The sequence below is a fragment of the Otolemur garnettii genome, unplaced genomic scaffold, assembly GCF_000181295.1.
Source record: "Otolemur garnettii isolate 467f Iridium unplaced genomic scaffold, OtoGar3 scaffold00028, whole genome shotgun sequence".
In the NCBI taxonomy this organism is placed as follows: Eukaryota; Metazoa; Chordata; class Mammalia; order Primates; family Galagidae; genus Otolemur; species Otolemur garnettii.
In genome coordinates, this window is record NW_003852423.1 from 18,119,565 (window position 1) to 18,134,675 (window position 15,111).

Sequence of the window (15,111 nt, forward strand, 5' to 3'; positions counted from 1 at the left end):
AGTCAAACCAAAATTAAACGAAACCAACAAAAATAAAACCTCCAGCAACACCAATTGGTAATACCTGGAGATTAACCATTGAATTATGTGGAGGGACAGTGATGGATTCTAGAAGATACTTTTGAGGAGATTTCTCCCCAGCTCACATTATCACTTGACTGTTCCCATTTGCCCAGGGTGGGAGGTACCCGTAGTAACTGTGTTTGTACTCCCTAATAGTGGTTAGACTGCATTATATCACGTTGCAGGCAGGACCAATCAGATGCTCTCTTAAGAAAATTTGGAATTAGTGTTATAAAATTTGCCTTCAGTCTGGGCTACTCTTGGCATACAGGAGCGATGGTAATCTGGGCCATAGTAGTCATTCCCTGCCAAGTGAACTGAGTTATCTGTAAAGCTAGTCTGCAGGTTGGGGTCCTGAAGGCAGAACCTAGAAGATGTAACAAGGAAGCCCCTGGGTTGCTCTTCAGCCTCTTTCAGAGGCCTTGGAATTTTCCTGTCCTCTAGTTCCATGATATGTATTCTCTAGTTTCTGTATAACAGATCCATTCCAACCTCTCACACATCCCACAATGATGACGTCTGCAACTGCTAAGTTATTACCACCTTTCTTCTTCTTTCCCTGACCCTCCTCCTCTTCCTCACCTTTTTCCTTTTGCATAAGCAAGGTAAAGTTGTGCCTTTTTCTTGTGACTAAAGGTAGCCACAGCTCACATGTGGCCCAACCCTGGAAAGCCAGTGGTCGCTGTTGGAACATGTGGCCTCGTGAGCTTGGGCCTGAGTGTAAGTCACTGGATCAACTCTCAGCTGCACTCCTGTCCCTGTTTTATTTCTCTGATACCCATTTCACAGACACAAGTAGGTTGCCCACCCCCCTAAAGAAATTATATACCCGGACATGCAGAGTAACATGAGATTTAGAATGGTAAGACAAAAACAAAAGGCAAACAAGACCCAACAAAACCACACTGGCTTTCACTTGGTGAGTAAGCAACAGTTTCAATGGTTGCTGAACATCCAAATAGCTTTTAAAATCTCTAAAAATTTTATCTTTGGCCCCTCCAGATGCCAGGAGTGGCCCAAGTGTTTGTTTTTCTCATTTCCTTCATGCACCTTCACGCAGGAAGAACCACCCTGTGTTAATGAAAATGTATTTTATCAAAGTCCATCAGGGAAGCAGGGTAGCCTAAAAAATCTCCAGATGTTTTGAAGGTCACCAGTATGTGAAAACATAAGCTGGGATCACAGTTCCCAAATTTTGTTGCAGCTGAATGAGACTTAACAGTGTGGCTGTCAAGACGGTCTATCACCTTTTTACTCACCTATGAGGGAGGCGCAGAGTTCTTTAAGAGAACAGCTCCCTTAGCTCCAGGGTTTCTTTGCAGGAGGTTGGGGGCTGGGGTGGGGTGGCTGGATGGGAATGTAACTGAAGGTGTAAAAAGAACCACCTCTTCTAAGCAAGCTGCTTGTTACAGATAAAGTCCATTACCAAACTAATGTCTACCAAGGGTCAGTAAATCAGGAGAGGGTGGCTGTTCCCACACATCTGTTCTTCACTTAATGGCTCATTTATTTAACTGATGACTGCCATCTTTATGGAAGTCTAGTATTCAGTGGGCTCCAAAGAGTGATAAATAGGGCTTATGTTAATGTTTGTTTTTAACCTCAGGCCAGGATCCCATCTGTGGCAATCCAGAACCACCAGAACTGACTTGTATAATATCCAAGACCTCTTCTCTTTCCCCCTTAACTAGAGCACGATTTCAAACATGTGAACTTTGAGCGGGGGTGGTGGGGTGGGGGGGGTGGGGGGTGTTCTGAATCACTGAGTCACTGAGGGGCTGGTTCTCCGAGCTGGGAATAAAAGAGGGGAACTGAGCATGTGGAGTCCCTCTAGGGTCCTCTAAGGTAGAGATTCATCATCAAAAGACTTCAAAAGTGAGACGTACTTCTTTGAATAAAAAGAGAGAATGTGGGATCATGTAAATCCACACAGGTTTAAGAACATTAGAATGTCCCAATTCTAATTCATAAGAAGTGGCAATGTAGTGCGTGTGCTCCTGACCAACCTTGGGACAGAAGGCCTGGACTACGCATGATTTGTGAAAACTTCAGGGACTCTTCAAATCCAAAAGAACTATTTCCATCTAACACTGTTTTCTTATTCCCAGAGCAGCAAGTCAGGCCCAAATGGTTACTTTTTTTTTTTGGCAGTTTTTGGCCAGGGCCGGGTTTGAACCCACCATCTCTGGTATATGGGGCTGGCGCCCTACCACTTGAGCCACAGGCACGACCCAAATGGTTACATTTTTTAAAAGATTTTTGCTTTGGAGCTGTTTTAGGTTCCCAGCAAAATTGAAAGGAAGCTACAGAGACATTTCATATAGCCCTGCACTGTACACATGTAGGCTGTTATACCCACACCCACCACCAGTACACTCTTTAAAATTGGTAAACATACCTGACACTTCACTGTCACTCAATGTGCATGGTCATGGTTTACATTAAGGTTCACTCCTGGGGTTGCGCATTCTATGGGTTGGACAAAGGTATGATGACGCGTATTCACCAGTATAGTATCATACAGATTAGATCATCACCGCCTTAGAAATTCTCTGTGCTCTGCCTATTTACCTCTTCTCACCCCTAACCCCTGGCAGTCACTGATCTTCTCACTGTTTGTGTAATTTTACCTTTTCCAGCATGTCATGTAGTTGAAATCGTATAGTAGGAAGCCTCCCTTGGTAATATTCATTGCAGTTTACTCCCTGTCCTTTTGTGATTCAATAGTTCATTTCCTTTTATAGTGAATGATATTTCATTGCATAGTTGTACCACAGATTGTTTATACCATTGGACATCATGGTTACTTACAGTCTCTGATAACTATGAATAATGCGACTATAAATATTCATGTGCAGGTTTTTGAGTAGACATAAGTCTTCAGCTCATTGGAGTAAATACCCAGAAGCACGATTGCTGGCTTGTACAGAAAGTCTATATTTTGTTTTGTAGAACTATCAATTATTTTAGGGTTTTGGATGTTCGCCTTTCTCCTTGCAGTCTTCATTTGTAAGCATCTAACAGCACGTAATATTAAGCATCTTCTCGTAGCCTATTTTCCACCTGTGTATCTTTTTTGGTGATGTATCTTTGGCCCATTTTTTAGCTGGGTAGTTTGTTATCTCATTGTTGAGTTTAAGAGGTTTTCTTTGTTGCTGTTATTGTTGTTATATTCTGGATAACAAACTTTTTTTTTTTTTTGGCTTATAAACATTATAATTTTATTTTTCACAGTTTTTGAGGTAACTAACTCCAAGATCAAAACACTGGAAGATTTAGTGCCAGGTGAGGGCTTGTTTCAAAGGCACCTTCTAGTCATATCTTCATATGGTGGAAAGAGCAAAATAGTTTCCTGGGTTCTATAGTAAAAGGGACACTGATCTCTTTCATGGGGGCTCCGTCTAATTACTTCCCCGAAGTCTCATCAACTAGTACAATCACATTAGTGATCGTGTTTTTTGTGCATTTGTTTGTTTTGAATCAGGCTTGCTCTGTCCTCAAGATTGGAGTTCAATGGCAGGATCACAGCTTGCTACAACCTCCAACTCCCAGGCTCAAATGACTCTCCTGACTCAGCCTCTGGAGTATAGGAACTATTGGCACATGCCACTGTGAAGAATAACAACCTCCATGAGATATGTCTTTTGCAAATAGTTTCTCCAAGTCTATGCCATGTGTTTTCATTTTCTTGACAGTGTCTTTGCAGAACAAAAATTATAATTTTAATGATGTCTGCCCAGCTTATTAGTTTTTCTTTTTTTTAAAGGATTATACCTTTGTTATTCTATCTAAAAAGTCCTCACAAAACTCAAGTTTATCTAGATTTTTTTCTGACATTATCTTTTAGGAGTTTTATAGTTCTGCATTTTACATTTAGTTCAGTGATCCATTTTGAGTTCATTTTTTGAAGGGTGTGAGGTCTGTGTTTAGATTCACTTTTTGGCACGTGGAAGTCCACTTGTTCCAGCCCCAACTTTTCTTCATCATTTTGCCTTTGCTTCTTTGTTAAAGATCCGTTGTCTATATTTTTGTGGGTCTGTGGGTCTTTTTTCCATTCTGTTCCATTGATCTGTTTGTCTCTTTTTCACCAATACCCACTGTCTTGATAACTGTAGCGTTAACATGAATTTGAAATTAGGTAGTGTCAATCTGATAACTTTGTTCTTTTCCAGTATGTTGGCCATTGTGGGTATTTTGTTGCTGCAGATACTTTGTTGATGCCTCTGAAATGATGTGCTGGGATTTGGGAATTTATAGATCAAGTTAGGAAGAATTGAGATCTTAATTCAATATTGATTCTGTCTTATCATGAACAAGGAATAGCTCTTTGTTTATTTAGTTCAGGGGTCCTCAAACTTTTTAAACGGGGGCCAGTTCACTGTCCCTCAGACTGCTGGAGGGCCAGACGGCAGGCCCCAGGATGAGTCGGCTGCTAAGCAGGACAGACAGTGGCGGCAAAAACACCCCGCGGGCCGGATAAATGTCCCAGGCAGGCTGCATGTGGCACGCGGGCTGTAGTTTGAGGACGCCTGATTTAGTTATTTCATTTCTATTGACAAAGTATTGTAGTTTTCCTCATATAGATCTTGTATATATTTTGTTAGATACATACATAAGTATTTCATTTCTAGGGATGCTAATGTAACTGATATTGTGTATTTAATTTCAAATTCCACTTGTTCATTGATGGTAAACAGGAAAGTAATTCACTTTTGTATATTACCCTTGTATCCTGCAACCTTGCCATAATTGCTTACTCCAGAAATTTTTTTGTTGATTTTTTTGAATTTTCCACATAGATAATCATGTCATATGAAAACAAAGACAGTTTTATTTCTTCCTTTCCAATCAGTACATACATCTTTTCCTTTTCTTTTCTGATTACATTTCGTAGGACTTCTAGTACAGTGTTGAAAAGAAGTGATAAGAGGGGCATCCTTGTCTTGTTCCTGAAAGTAATGGGAAAGTATCTAGTTTTTAGCATTAAGTATGGTGTTACTTGTAGGTTTTTTGTAGTTATGCTTTGTCAAGTTGATAAAGTTCTCTATTTTTTGTTCGTTGAAAGTTTTTTAAAAAATATGAATGGGTGTTTGATTTTATCAAATAATTTTTCTGCATCTATTAATGTGTGTATGATCATGTGATTTTTCTTCTTGAGCCTGTTGATATGATGTATTACCTTAATTGATTTTTACTTTCTTTTTTTCTTTTTTAAAGACTAAGTATCACTGTATCACCCAGCCTGGTCTCAAATTTCTGGCATCAAGTGATCCTTTCACCTCAGACTCCCTAGTAGCTGGATCTGCAGGCATGAGCCACCATACCTGGCTGATTCTTGAATGTTAAGCCAGCCTTGCATACCTAGGATAAGTCCCACTGTATAATTATTTTTATACATTGTTAGATTTGATTTGCTAATATTTTAGTGAGGATTTTTGCATCTATGTTCATGAGAGATATGGATCTGTAGTTTTCTTTTAATGTTTTTGTATGGTTTTAGAATTAGAGTGATGGTGGCCTCATAGAAATAGGAAGTAGTTTCTTAGCTTCTACCTTCTGAAAGAAATTATAGAGAATTGGTATAATTTCTTCCATGAATATTTTCTAGAATCTACCAGTGAACACATCTGGGCCTGGTGCTTTCCATTTTAGAAGATTATTAAATAAAGATTCAATTTCTTTAATAGATATAGGTATATTCAGATTGTCTACTACTTGTGTGATTTTTTTGGAAGTTTGTGTCTTCCAAGATATTGGGTCATTGCACCTAGGTTATCAAATTTATGGTCATAGAGTTATTCATCGTGTTTCTCGATTACCCTTTTAATGTTCATAGGATCAGTAGTGATGTTCTCTCTTTCATTTTTGACATCAGTCATTTGTGTTCTTTTTTTCTTAGCCTGGTATAAGCTTATCAATTTCATAAACTTTTCAAGGAATTAGCTTCTGATTGCATTGATTTCCTTTATTAATTTTCTTCTTTTAATTTCAATATTATCTATTCTAATTTTTTGTTATTTCTCTTCTCTGCTAGTTTTCAATTTACTTTGTTGTTTTGTTTCTAATTTCCCAAGATAGAAGATTAGGTGATTGATTTTTAGATTCTTATTTAACATTCAATGCTATAAATTTCCCTCTGAGCACTGTTTCAGCTGATCCCACAAATTTTGATAACTTGTACTTTCAGTTTTATTTAGTTTAAAATACTTTAATTTGAGATTAAAATATTTTTCTTGTAATTTTCTTTAGCTGGTGTGTTATTTAGAAGTGGGTTATTTCATCTCCATGTGTTTTAGAATTTTCTGTTACCTTTATTTTATCAATATCTAGTTTTAATACTATTGTGATCTGAGACATTGTAGGATTTATATTCTTTTGAATTTGTTTGGGGTGTGTTTTATGGCTCAGAATATACTCCATCTTGGTGAATGTTCTATGTGAGCTTGAAACAAATGTGTAATTTTCTGTTTTTGAATGAAGTAGTGTTTAGATGTCAATTATATCCAGTTGATTGATGATACTGTTGAGTTTAATTATAGTAGTCATGCTTATCTACAGTTTAGCTTTCTGTGGTTTCAGTTACTGAGGTTAACCATGGTCAAAAATATCAAATGGGAAATTACAGAAATAAACAATTCATAGATTTTAAATCACCTGCTATTCTGAATAGCACAACGAAATCTTGCACTGTTCCACTCCATACCCATCAGGAAATCATGCCTTATTCAGTGTATTCAGGCTATGTAGGCTATCTGCCTGTTAGCCACTTAATAGCTATCCTCATTCTCAGAATGGTCAACTATGGAAGTATCACAGGGCTTATATTCAAGTAACCCTTATTTTACTTAATAATGGTCCCAAAGCACAAGAGTACTGTGTGTAAGTTATAAATTACAATTTTTAAAAGAAAGTATTATATAAGAATTACTTAAACTTTATTGTAGGTATGTATATATTAAAACACACAGTATGTACAGGATTTGGTACTATTCACTATTTCAGGCATATACTGGGGGTTCTTGGAATATATCACCCAAAGATAGGGGGGGACAATGGTATATTTTTACTGATTTTCTGCCTGTTGAATCTGCCCAGCTCTGCTAGAAAGATTTTGAAGTCTCCATATACAATAGGGGATTCATCTATCCATCCTTGCAGTTCCATCATTTGTTGCCTCACATATTTTCTTACTTTATTTTAAGGTGCATATATGTCAAGGATTTTAGTTTTCTAGAGAATTAACCCCTAATTTATTATTAACTAATGTCCCCTTTTATACATGATAACTTTCTTTGCTTTGAAGTCTGTTGTCTGAAGTTGATACACCTAGTCTTTCTTTCTTTTGATTAATGTTATCATGGTATATCTTTCTACATTTATTTACTTGTAATCTATATGTGTCTTTATACATGTATTTAAAGCAGGTTCTTTGTTGACAATGTATAATTGAATCTTGTTTATCAATCCACTCTGAAACCTTCTGTCTCTTAATTTGTGCATTTAAATAACTGATATTCAAAGTGATTATTGATATAGTCGGAGTGATACCTATCACCTATGGTACTATTTTCTTTTTATTTTTATCTTCTACATTTTTTCTGCCTTTTGTGTTTTGATTGAACATTTTATATGAATCTATTTTCTGTTTCTCTTTAAGCATATCAGTTAAACTTCTTTTTATTCCATTTCTTGGTGGTTGCCCTAGAGTTTGTAATAAACATTGACAACTAGAGTCATTTTTAAATGACACTATACCACTTCACATGTAAGTATACCAAATAATAAGAAGGGAATTCTAATTCTTTCCTTCTTTCACTTGTATCATTGCTACCGTTCATTTCATTTACTCATTAGCATGTACATATATATACGCATACATACATAACCAGATATGATGTTGCTATTATTATTTTTAACATGTTGCTGTGAGGTGAACTAAGAGTAAGAACCATAAAAGTCTTTATTTTACTTTCAATGATCTCTTCTTTAATGTTCTTCCTTTTTTTAATGTAAATCTAAGTTTCTTATGATATTATTTTTCTCCCCTGCAAAAAACCTCTTGGAACATTTCTTGCAAGGCAGATCTATTTGAAGGATTTTGAAGGATTATTTTGTAGGGTATAGGATTCTAGGAAGATGTTTTTTTCTCTCAACACTTTAAACATTTCACTCCACTCTTTTCTTAATCACAAGGAGAAATCAGATATATTTCTTATCTTTGCTCCTTTGTAGGAGGTTTTCCCTCTCCGGTGTTCTGAGCTTCCTGGACTTGAGTTTCAGGTCTGACATCAATTCAGGGGAAATGTTCAGTCACTGTTTCAGATATTTCTTGCCTTTTCTTCTCCTGTATTCCTATTATGCATAACTTATTGCTTTCATAGTTGTCTCACAGTCTGTAGATATTCTGTTCTTTTTTTTTTTTTTCAGTCTTTGTTTTCTTTGCTCTTCTGTTCTAGAGGTTTCCATTGATAATATCCTCAAGCTCAGAAATGCTTTTCTCAACACTTCCAGCCTACTAATAAGCTCATCGAAACCAGTCTCCTTTTCTGTTGCCATGTTTCTCTCTCTAGCATTTCCTTTTATTATTCTTTTTAGGTCTCCCAGTTCCTTCCATTGCCCACCTGTTATTCTATACTGTCTACTCCATCCATTAGTGCTCTTGTCATATTAGTCATAGCTGTTGTAAATTCCTTGTCTGATATTATAAAATCTCCACCATGTCCAGTTAGTTCTGATGCTTGCTATTTCTTTTCAAAGTACTTTTTCTTTCTTTTCTTTTAGTGCGCCTTGTAATTTTTTCTTAAAAGCCAGAAATGATGGCCTGGATAGAAGGAACTTCTATATGGAGGCTGAATGAAACAATGAGGTGTGTTTTGGGAGGAAACATTTTATAGTCCTATCATTAGATCTCCATCATTTAGTGAGCCTGTGCCTCTGGACTGTGGATTTCACAAGTGGTCTTCAGTTTGCTTTTCTCCTCTTAGCTGGGACAGGCTGTCTAGAAGGTGCGGTATTAGAAATTTTTCCTTCTCTTACATGGAAGGCCTGAGCTGGCTGGAATTATGTATTTCTCTTTTCTTATTAGGCTCTGATAAGACCCCAACAGGTTATGGTCTGGTTACTAGTTTCCTCTAAGGGCCAACCTTGTTAAGAACAGAATGCTCTGGTGTATTTCAAAATGGTTCTTTTACCCATTTCTTCCCCATCCCATCCCCTACTCCTACCTCCAGAAACATGAAGAGATTTTTTCTCCAATAATTTCTACTCAAACTGGAAACTCACAAAAGTGTGTGCATACACCCCGTGAATGGGGTCCCCCTGGGGTTTTTGACTCTCAATTTGACTACATGTAGGCTCCAGCAATTTGTGGATACAATTTAGGTTTCCTCTCCCTGGCACTGGTTTCTGTGGCAATTTCTACCCTGGTAAATTGTAATTCTCTGTATCTACCCATTTGTCCCCAGTTTTGGAGGAAGTAGTTCACCCAGTGATCTTATTTCTCCTAAGGATCTAAGAAGTGTTGTTGATTTTTCAATTTGCTCAGCTTTTTACTTGCTTTTAGGACACAGAGGTACTTTCCAGTCTCCATAATGTTGAACCCATCACATTTAAAAATGACCCCCTTTTACTACCTATGCAGCCCACAAGTGTAAAGGAGTGAGGCCTGTGGAGAGAGGAGCGCTTCAACACATCGGGCAATGGCAGCCAGTTGACACTTTGAATTAGGATCATGGGAGAATAAAGTGAATGATGTTGGTGATTCTTACCATCAAAATACAAAGAGAGAAAGAATCCCAGGTGGCAGAGTAACAGAACCTATGGCAGGGATGCGGGTAGGACAGGGCCATTTTCTCTCAAAAGTGATGAAATTTAGGCTAGGATTGGGCTGCTCCCTGAAGCAGCTCTTCCCTAAACGACACAGGTTCTTGGAGGACCCCCTGAGTTCTAAGGTGTCTTAGCTTCTAACAACATCCTATGGTTTTACATATGGGTAGGAAATATAATCACTGCATCATTCGTCCATGAATCATTGAGAACTCACTGGTGAGAAATAATGAGGATTGATGCCCTCTGGGTTAGGAAAATACATTCAATATTAGAAGATTGATATTCAAGTAAATGTAAATTATGAGGGTGTTATTGTCAGGGCCTACATCACCTAGAAGTGTTATCTGATTGCTTACAACAAGCTGTAAGAAGAACACACCACATGAGGGGAAATTTGTATCAGCTCACAACCAATATGGTCAGTGGGAAATTAGAAACCAACCAAATGGTAGACAGAATCATGAAGGGGACATTATTTATAACATCTGTCTTTCTTCAAAATAGCCCATCTCATGCTAGTGAGAATTAGTCATCTTAGGAAGAAAAATATTACTCCCCCTGTCCCCACCATGCACTCAGGAGAGGATCTGTCTTTTGGTGACTTGCTGGGCCCATTCTTTCTTCACACACATGACCACTTGTCCCTTGGTTAGTTCATATGTTGTACAGTTGCATCTGCAGTACTTGGTACTGTGTCTGCCCTCTCTGATCCTTGTGTTTCACTGGCTCTCCCACTTACCATTCCATAGCCATCTACAAAAGGGCAAGGGGCTTCCACATTAATGCAGGCCACGTCCCTTTTATACCCAATGCATTGAGCTTAGGAGTTGTTCTCTGACACCCCATTGAGGACATCTGTGTGTGCTGCCCCTTTTGGCTTCTGTGACTGTAGCTTACCCATATGATTCCCTGATCTAAGCCCAGCAGGACTTCTCTAGCCAAGCCGACATCTCTCCCCAGTAGCACCTAGATCCTATGAGGCATGTATATCAATAAATAGAGTCATCAAATAGGCTGAGAGGGTTTTTTGTTTTATTTTAATACATTGAAATGATTTTCTTCAGAACAGCCTAATCAGTTCCTCTGTAGTCACCTTTTTCTTTTCTTTTTTTTAAGTAATTGATTACTTCAACAAACATGTACTCATACTTTCTGTGCTCAAGTACTGCACCTCTCCTTATCTCCCACTTTCCTCCAAACTTTTATGAATAGGTCGGTATTTTGCTGAATGCTTAGTGATACAAAGTTGAATAAAATGTAGTCCTAGCCCTCAAAATGCTCTGTGTTTAGTAAACGACCAAAAAGTAAAAGCATAACTAAATTACAAACAGGTGTGGTAAGTGCCATGCCAGGAGTTTGCATAGGGTTGGTAGAGAATGTGTGTGTGCACGCATGTGAACTTGTGTCTCTGTGTGTGCATGTGCCATGTAGATGTTTGTATGTGTATGACTGTGTATGTGCACATGTTTGTGTGTGTGTGTGTGTTTTCACATGTGTATGGTGGGAGTGGGGTGGTGTTAGCCTGGGAGGGTCAGAGGAAGTAACCCTAAAGTTGAGGTCCAAAGATAAAGGATTTGTCTGGGGATAGAGGTTTTGAATGGGCCAGAGTGAACATCTCATGCTAAGGTCTTCAGACAAAAACATCCTAGTGTATGGGGACAATTATAAGTGGTTTGAGGAATGTTGTACTGAGGAGTAGCAAGGGATGAATTTGGAAATACCCTCAGTGGAGTGGCACCTGTGGCTCAGAGGAGTAGGGTGCCGGCCCCATATGCTGGAGGTAGTGGGTTCAAACCCAGCCCCAGCCAAAAAATGCAAAAAAAAAAAAAAAGGAAATACTCTCAGAGACCAGCTTAGGAAAGAGCTTTGTGCCTGATTAGATTAGGAATCCTGCAAAGGGGGTGAAGATATTGAAGAACTTTTTTGTGAGGGAGTACTGTAATTATGTTTGCAATACAAACAAAGATAGTAGTCTAGCTATAATGCAGATTGTATAATTGCAGGCAGGTCCCCAGGCCTGGAGTCTAGTCAGGACTCAGTGGAAATAATAGTGGTATTAGCCAAAAAGACAGGGTCTTGGCCTCCAAACACTCACAATCCATGCCTCACGATAAGTTATTTACCATAATAGAGTGAAGTCAATACTAAGAGAAGCAGATGTACAGAACCACAGATCACTGATCTTTCCTGCCTATATGATTTTAAGTTCCTTCTGTCTTTAAAATTCTGCACCTCCAGGCTACCCTGCTGCAGACAGTGATGCTATTCTCTGAACACCTCTGCTCTAAGGCTAAGGGCACATTGAAGCGGAACCACGTAAGAATGTTCAGAGAAGCGTTCAAGAGGGGAAACCAGACATACATAATTTAAATGTAATAACATATGCATGATATAATGATTAATTATTTAAATTTTTTATATTTAATAAAACCACAGAAACACTTCTGTACATTTTTTATAGAAAGCAAGAGAAGGATGAAGATGCAATTTAGGATAATGCCGACTTGGCTGGGGAAAGGGGTGGGAATGAAAGGAGGGAATACAGGCCTAGAGGAAGTTATCATCAAGGTGCTAGACTTTGTTTTGGATAGTGGGTTTTGGAGCTTGTTACCTTATTCAAAGTCACTAAGTAAATAAATGATAAATAGAAGAAAGCATGGAGCATTTATGAGAAGGTGCCATGAGCTGAGGAATATGGTTTATTCAATCCAGTGCCCCAAACTCCAAAAATGGAAAAGGTCAAAGCAAGAAGACAAAGATGGTGGCAAGGAACTGGAGAAAGGGAGAAAGGGAAATGTGCCAGTGGGAGGGGAGAAGACCTTGGGCAACAGGGCCTAGAAGCCAAGGAGGGAGAGCAGGGGACCAGACTGAGGGAGGTTCAATGTCCTGTATCCAGCCAATAGAATAGGCTCATTTTGTTGTGGGAATTTTTTTTTTTTTTTTTTGAGACAGAGTCTCACTTTGTCACCTTCAGTAGAGTGCTGTGTCATCACAGCCCACAGCAACCTCAAACTCTTGGGATGAAGTGATTCTCTTGCCTTAGCCTCCCAAGTAGCTGGAACCACAGGAGCCCACCACAATGCCCAGCCATTTTTAGAGACGAGGTCTGGCTCTGGCTCAGGCTGGTCTCCAACTCCTGAGCTCAGGCAATTCACCCACCTCGGCCTCCCAGACTGCTAGGATTACAGGCGTGAGACACCATTGTAGGAACTGTTTGTGAAATTGAGCCAGATTGCTACACTGAAACTCAGGGGGAACCTCTGCCTAGAGTCACAAAGGACCTGAATTAGTTTCAATTTTCCATTATTAATAAAAACTTGCTCAAGCAGCTCAAGCCCTTTTTCAGTAAGTACATAAAACTGAAAACCAAGCTCCTGCTTCCTAGTTTTCTTGTTCCCTTAATCCCCAGTAACCAGATCAGAACTATATGCCACAGTATACTCACAGTTTTATGATGTCTGATCCAAACAGGTCAACCACTAAATAGCAGGTGGTTTTCAAAAACAGTTTTCCTAAGAAAAATAAAGATATAAAAAATGTATCTTTGTTATGACACATTTAACACTTGAGTTAATAATGATTATTAGGAACTAAAGCTAAACGAGTAATTATAATTAATTCAAGTATTTTATTTTAAGAATATGAAGGAAATTTTACATTTAATGTATCCCTTAAAATATCATTTTCAGGGCAGCACCTGTGGCTCAAAGGAGTAGGCGCTGGCCCCATACTCTGGAGGTGGCAGGTTCAAACCCAGCCCTGGCCAAAAACTGCAAAAAATAAAAATAAAAATAAAATAAAATATCATTTTCATTTCAGATTTATGTGCATACTGCTGGCTATATATGCTAAAGATAACCAGTTTGTTATAAAAACACAGTTATATTCTTGGTTTTTACTATTTTTTTTTTCCTTGAGGCGGTCTTTTGAGCTGTCACCCTTGGTAGAGTGCTATGGCATCACAGTCCAAAGCAACCTCAAACTCTCGGGCTCAAGTGATTCTCTTGCCTCAGCCTCCCAAGTAGGTGAGACTACAGATGCCTGCCTACTACTCCAGGCTATTTTTTAGATATGGGGGTCTTGCTCTGGCTCCCGCTGGTCTCGAACTCCTGAGCTCAAGCAATCCACTCGCCTTGGCCTCTCCTAGGATTACAGGTGTAAGCTACCACACTTGGCCTTTATTGTCTTTTTTTAACAGCAAAGAGCGTTAGCTAAAATCTCATTTGTTGAAGTTGAAACAAATAGAACTTTCCATTAAAGTAAATAATCTGAAATGTAGCTCTGTTAGAAATATTCTTCTCTGGTGTTCAGCTGGGGGAGAAGACTTCACTTGGCCTACTTAGTTGTGTTACTTACTTATCTCTGTTGTTATCCCAGAGATAAAAGACAGGCTGTTACAAGTGCCTCTGCACTGTCATCTCCATCAGAGAACATGATACACACAACACACACACACAACTATCAAAAAAATAATCTTCCCTCATCCTTTATGAGAATATAAGAATGTTTTTTTGTAACAATGAAACCAGTTACCTCTTTGATCTTGTTTCTCTAGTTTGTGAGTCTACTTGAAAATTTGGTATTTCAACTTTGGATATAAGCATAGTTAGGGAGAGATAAGCCCTGGAAAGATGGAAAACCCTGCCTGTGAGGAATTTATCTTGTCATGATGCACTTTAAATGGGGGGGGGGGTTACTCAGACCTTGCTTGAAGGGTGGGGTAGTGAAACAACAGTATAAATATGGGGAACTCTCCCTGGCCTTCGATAATGTTCAATAATGTTAGATATTATTTTTATATTAAAATAGACATCTTCATATTCCTTTTTTATAATAAAGCATGAGACTTCAAACACATTGTGCTCTTGAAGTGGGCAATTAAAAGCTGTAATCAAACAAGAATTATCCCAGGAATGTGAGATTGGTTTAACATCTGAAAATCAATATAGTACAATATATCAGTAGAATAAGCAACAAACACTATATGATCATCCAACACACACAGAAGAAATCTGACAAAAATATGGCATCATTTTACTATTAAAAAGCCCCATAAAGCAAAAACAAAAAAATAAGAATAAAAGGGAATTTCTAAGACCTGATAAATGCTATCAGCAAAACCCCACAACTGACATGATGCTTAATGGTGAAAGATTAAACTCTTTCCTCCTAAGATCAAGAAAAGACAAGAATGTCTGCTCTCATTACTTCTAATCAGTG

At 38.4% G+C, this 15,111-nt stretch overlaps 1 protein-coding gene across 1 annotated transcript in view; it reads right to left on the bottom strand.

Moving 5' to 3' along the window:
- AOAH (acyloxyacyl hydrolase) overlaps positions 1 to 15,111 on the bottom strand; it is a 220,879-nt gene that overhangs the window by 165,488 nt on the left and 40,280 nt on the right. Inside the window, exon 3 of the mRNA XM_003788590.3 lies at positions 13,337 to 13,403. Within this exon, the coding sequence (XP_003788638.2) occupies positions 13,337 to 13,403 (67 nt within the window). The remainder of the gene's footprint in view (positions 1 to 13,336; positions 13,404 to 15,111) is intronic.